The sequence below is a fragment of the Fonticula alba genome (assembly GCF_000388065.1).
Source record: "Fonticula alba strain ATCC 38817 unplaced genomic scaffold supercont2.6, whole genome shotgun sequence".
Lineage (NCBI taxonomy): Eukaryota > Rotosphaerida > Fonticulaceae > Fonticula > Fonticula alba.
This window is the reverse complement of record NW_009242976.1, coordinates 1,223,781-1,228,871: the sequence shown is the minus strand read 5'-3', so window position 1 is coordinate 1,228,871 and position 5,091 is coordinate 1,223,781. Positions and strand designations below refer to the sequence as shown.

The window sequence follows — 5,091 nt, the reverse complement described above, 5'->3', positions numbered from 1 at the left end:
CCTCCTCTGCTCCTTCCACTGGTGTTGTTGAGTGGAGAGCCCCGGCTCCTGTCCGCGCACGGCGCTCCGTCTTGCATTTCGCCCTCCCCTCTGTCTGCCTTCCTCTGCTTTGCGCCTGCGCCGCCGTCGCCCTCTTCCCACCTGGGCCATCTCCTCTGCCCCCCTCCCTTCCCCAAAATCACCCTCCCCCTTTCCGCCCTTGGGCTTTGCACTTGCTTCCTTCCTCGCTGCCGCTCTCAGCCCTCCGGGCTGCCTCGGCGCCTGGTTGCCCCTCTCCCCCCTGCGTTTCCCGAGCCTGTCCCTGCGCCGCCGCTCTGACTCCCCCCTCCTTTCAGTCTCCCTCCCCCCTCCCAGTTAATCATGCGTGAGTACAAGCTTGTCGTTCTTGGCTCTGGTGGTGTTGGCAAGTCCGCCCTCGTACGTCTTCTCCCGCCCCCCCTCCCTCCCATGCCACATCATCGCATCGCACCGGCGACCATGCACCGCTCGGGCTTGGCCTTTTCCTTTTTCCTCCTTTCTTCATGTCACTCCTCCCCCTATTGCTACTCTCTTCTGCATCTGGCCACATATTTCCCCCGTGTTGCCTTGCTTTTCACGGCCACCCTCCCCTCTCCCCTTCGCCCTCCTCGCGCTGTCCTCCTCGTCCCGCCCCCTTCTCACCTTCCTTCCCTTCCTGTTGCTTGACCCCATATCCTTCGCGCCTCGCAGACCGTCCAGTTCGTCCAGTCCATCTTCGTTGAGAAGTACGACCCGACCATCGAGGACTCCTACCGCAAGCAGGTCGAGATCGACAACCAGCAGTGCATGCTCGAGGTCCTGGATACCGCCGGTACTGAGCAGTTCACTGCCATGCGCGACCTCTACATGAAGAACGGCCAGGGCTTCATCCTCGTTTACTCCATCACCTCCAAGTCCACCTTCAACGACCTGGTTGAGCTCCGCGCCCAGATCCTCCGTGTCAAGGATACCGACAAGGTTCGTCCGCCCGCCCGGCCTCCGGTTCTTTTTCTTTTCTTTCTCCCCTCCCCCCTCCCCAGAGAGAACCTCCTTCCTCTACCGGCACCACCCGCCCGCTGACCTTCTTATGTTCCCTCCCCCCCCCTCCCGCGGCCTTGTTGATCCCCTTGCCCTCCCCTCCCTCCTCCCGCTTCTCTCTCTCTCTCTCTCTCTCTCACACACAGGTCCCCATGGTCCTGTGCGGTAACAAGTGCGATCTCCAGGACGACCGCATGGTCGAGAAGCACGAGGGTGAGGGCCTCGCCAAGGAGTGGGGCTCCGTCCGTTTCTTCGAGACCTCTGCCCGCATGAAGATCAACGTCGACGAGGTGTTCATCGACCTCGTCCGCCAGATCAACAAGCAGTCCCCCCAGCCCACTGGCAAGAAGTCCAAGAGCTGCCTCCTCTTCTAAATAAGCGGACCCACTGTGTGTCTATGTGCACCCCTTCTCTCTTCCCCTTCCCCCCCCCCCCTCCCAGGCCTCGTTCTCCCCCTCCCTCTACATCACACACACACACACATACGCACAGACACACACGCACGGACGCACGCACGCATGCACACACACACCATACCCATGCGATCCCCTTTCCCTGCTTTGGGGCGCATTCCCCCCCCCCCCTCCCTTGCTCTTCTACCTCCCTTCCTTGCTCGCACAAACAGGCGTTGATGTGATCTTTCGACCTTCTTCTTCCCCCCCCTGGTTGTGCATATGCCCCGCACACTGATGGCTGGTGTTGTTGGGGGTGTGTGTGTGTGTCTGTGTGACTGCGTGTGTCTGTGTATGGGTATGCTTGTGTCTCTTTCCTGCCCTCGCGTCCCTCCTCTGCCGGGGACGGGGGAAGTACTGTGTCTCGTTCCTCGTCCACATGCTGCTCCCCCACCTGGCCCCCCTTCACCGTGAGCGGGCGCGAGAGGCCGCGGGCGTGTGTCTCGTTGGGCGAGAGTGATGGCCTCTGTCAGGAGCATCCTCTCCTTTTGCGTGCTTGTGTTTGCGTGTGTTTGTGTGTGTATATGTGTTACTGGCGAGCTGGTGAACTGGCGCTGTGCGCGCATGACACGGAGGACACTGTGTCAAGGCCTCTCTCTCTCTCTCTCTCTCTCTCTCTCTCTCCCTCCCTCCCTCGCAGAAAGGGGCGACCGAGCACGAGGAAGGAAGTTGGAGGATGATCGTACACACGCGCGAGGAGGGATCTGCGGTGGCGGCGTTTGCGCTGACCATTCCCCCGCTCCCCCCCCCCCTCTCCGCAATGTTCTTTCTCTTTTCTCCTCTTCTCCACCTCTTCGCTCCTTTTGCGCGCGCACATGCGCCTGGTCCTGTGGCGAAGTCTCCCCTCCCTCCTCAGTTCCACCTCTCTTCCTCCCCCAGCCATAGCCCTTGTCTCAGTCCCCCCCCCCTCTCCCTCCTCCCCCCTCCTCCTACCAGTTCTCCCATCTCCCCCCCCTCTCTCCCCACCCGGCATGCCATATCCTTCTCGATCCTTGTTGTTCCCTGCCGCCACCATTTCTGTCACTACACCGTTCTATCTCATCTTTTTTTTTTTTTCCTCGTGTGATCCGCCCCTCAATCTGCTTGTGCACAACATTGGGGTTCGCTCAGCCGCCTGTTGCGCCCTCCCGATAATCACTTTTCCCTGGCCCGAGGGGGGGGGGCGGGTGGGTGGGTGGGTGGGCTTGCGTTCCCTCAGCCGAGGGGCGATGGCAGCCCTGTCTTTTCTTGTTTGTGCCTCCCAAGCAGGGCCCGGGTGAGCATCTGTGTGGGTGTGGGCGTATGTGGGTGGGTGCGTGTGTGTATGAATATTGACTCGGGGGTTGTTGTGTTGTTCTGTATGTTCTTTTTGGGCTTGCTACTTTGGTTGTTGTCGCCCCCGGCCCCCCTCTGGTGCGGCACCGTGCATGGCTTCCTTGGGGCCCTCCTCTCCAGGACACAGCAGTTGGTCGGTTCGAGGAATGCCGACTTGCTTGCGACCAGGCCCGGGCAGTGAGGGTGCGCTTGTTATATGTCCATTTCAGGCACTCACATTCGCAGGTTGCCGTTGTCAACAAGTGGTAGATCCCCCCCGCCACGGCCGGGCGTGATCCCTCCTGGGGCCCCTCCCCCGGGGCTATTTTTCTCTGCTCTCATACGCCAACCGATCGTGGGCATGGGCCTTTTGCTCACTATCTCGCCATCCTTGTCTTTTCGATCCCTTCTCCGGCCGCCTCTGCTCGGTCTTTTCCTTGCACCCCTGCTTCCGGGACTTTTTTTAACACGAGATTCGCTTCAGGGCAACCCGAGCCCAGGTACAAGACCCACAAGCAGTCCCTCCGCCCCCGCCCCCCCCGCCCAGACATTCAACCCTTTCACATCTGGTGCCTGGGGTTGCCCAGCCCGAAGGACGAATGCGCTGCTTTTCGGGCACAGAGACCCCCGGGCTTCAAACTGCCCTCTCGGTCGAATCAATCCTCGTCCCCAGTTCGGGTGCACACCTCGACAAGCCATTCAGCGGGGCATCTCCGAGCCGCAAAGCAGGCGCGCTCGCCTTTGCTTCTTCCCACCCGTCCCCATCCCCGCCCCCCCCCTCTCTCTGTCCCTGTCTCTGGAAGTTTGACGCCCCTAACATCAGCCAGCACCAGGCCCATGTCCAGTGTCCCACACGTGCCATGGGAGTAGCCGGGAGGCAGGAGTGCGAGAGCGCGAGAAGGAGAAAGAAAAAAGACACCATAGTAAATTTCACCACGAAGCAGACGAGTTCCCTCTGTGACATATCAGGGGACAGTCTACTTTCGACTGCCTCATGTAATTCCGTGACATTTAGCCAGCAGAAAAGAAAAGCAAGCAGAAGCCGGCCAGCAAGGTATTATGTGCTTCTCCCCCCCTTCCGGATCTGGAGAGTCCGAGACGATGGCCATCGGGGAGCGCAAAATGTGGCATTCACTGGGGCGAGGGACTGCGACGTCTGGTGTCGTCACCAACATCGCGCTCACGGCTAGGACTCCGGCTGATCATACCACCCACCTGGGACCGAGACCGAGACCGGGACCGGGACCGGGACCGACTGTGGTGACGATGGTTTCGCGAAAAGCCAACCCCCTCCTCGCGGCCGCGCTGCGGGCTGCCAGGGCTGCGACTGCGACTGCGACTGCGGCTTCGACCAACCGGGCGATTGTGGTGCCGGCCGTAGCTCGGGCTGCGGCTGCGACTACGGGTGCGACTGCGACTGCGACTGCGCCGATGGGATCGAGAGCCGCGCTCGTGGTCGTAGCTCCCGCGGTCTCGACTGCGGCTGCGGCTGCGGCTGCGGCTGCGGCTATCCTGCCGGCGGTACCGATCATGCTCTTCCTGACGACCACGGCGGTCGTACTCGTCGCGATAGGGCGACCGGTCACGGTGGCCACCAGCGCCATAGCGCCCGACGCCCCGGTAGTGGCGATCGTAGCGATCAGAGCGATCGTAGCGATCAGAGCGATCGTAGCGATCAGAGCGATCGTGGCGATCATAACGGTCGTAGCGGTCGTAGCGGTCGTAGCGATCATTGCGATCATTGCGATCGTAGCGGTCCGGTTGGCGGCCACCGCGACGATGGTCGCGCCGGCCGTGACCACGATCCCCCCCATAGGATGGCCGCTCGCCGCGGAAGTCCGGCCGACCGCCATGCTGGGTCTGTATTTTCCCGACCCATCAGGGATCGGTGCGTCGTGAGGAAATTGCTGTCGAGTCAGAAAAAGGGGGACCAGGATTGCATGTGGAAGGAAGCCACCGAGACGGGAAGGTAATGGTGGTGGGGAGGGGAGAAGAGGAAAGCAGGAGCCCTCTTCCCCAGGACGCCTCTTGCTGCAAGGTACGCACATGGCCGCCGCGCGAGTGGCGCTCTTCATCGAAAACCCGATCACGTAGGTGTTGCGCCCGGTGGATCTGCTCGCCAGTAGCCTGGACAGCCGGTCGCCCGGCTTGCGGGTGTGGGAGACCCCGTTTGGACCGATCAATCGCTTCGGTGAGCAGCTCCCACAGCGACCGCATAAAGGTCGAGGTGTTGGAGTCGAAGAAGGGCATCATCGAGATCTGCATGAGTTTCCCATCCACTGGGCCCTGTATGTGAGGGTGGGTGGGTGGG

At 61.6% G+C, this 5,091-nt stretch overlaps 2 protein-coding genes across 2 annotated transcripts in view; one reads left to right on the top strand and one right to left on the bottom strand.

Annotated features, from left to right (window-relative positions):
- The first annotated feature begins 318 nt into the window (after positions 1-318).
- Positions 319-2,099, top strand: H696_03937 (Ras-like protein Rap-1b). Its single transcript, XM_009497806.1, has 3 exons — positions 319-417; positions 709-975; positions 1,182-2,099. The coding sequence occupies exons 1-3, from the start codon at positions 361-363 to the stop codon at positions 1,407-1,409; spliced, it is 552 nt and encodes a 183-aa protein (XP_009496081.1). The 5' UTR covers positions 319-360; the 3' UTR covers positions 1,410-2,099.
- Positions 2,100-4,473: 2,374 nt separating this feature from the next.
- Positions 4,474-5,091, bottom strand: part of H696_03936 (hypothetical protein) — a gene marked incomplete at its 3' end in the record, with an annotated part of 1,618 nt that continues 1,000 nt past the window's right edge. The window contains exons 4-5 of the mRNA XM_009497805.1: positions 4,827-5,066; positions 4,474-4,640 (exon numbers count right to left, since the gene is read on the bottom strand). Coding sequence (XP_009496080.1) covers positions 4,476-4,640; positions 4,827-5,066 — 405 coding nt within the window. The remainder of the gene's footprint in view (positions 4,641-4,826; positions 5,067-5,091) is intronic.

Bases quoted from the DNA above. Each gene is read 5' to 3' on its own strand.
- H696_03937 (XM_009497806.1), top strand. From the start codon at position 361: ATGCGTGAGTACAAGCTTGTCGTTCTTGGCTCTGGTGGTGTTGGCAAG. The intron at 418-708 runs GTACGTCTTCTC...CGCGCCTCGCAG, and splicing joins GTGTTGGCAAGTCCGCCCTC to ACCGTCCAGTTCGTCCAGTC. The intron at 976-1,181 runs GTTCGTCCGCCC...TCTCACACACAG, and splicing joins GTGTCAAGGATACCGACAAG to GTCCCCATGGTCCTGTGCGG.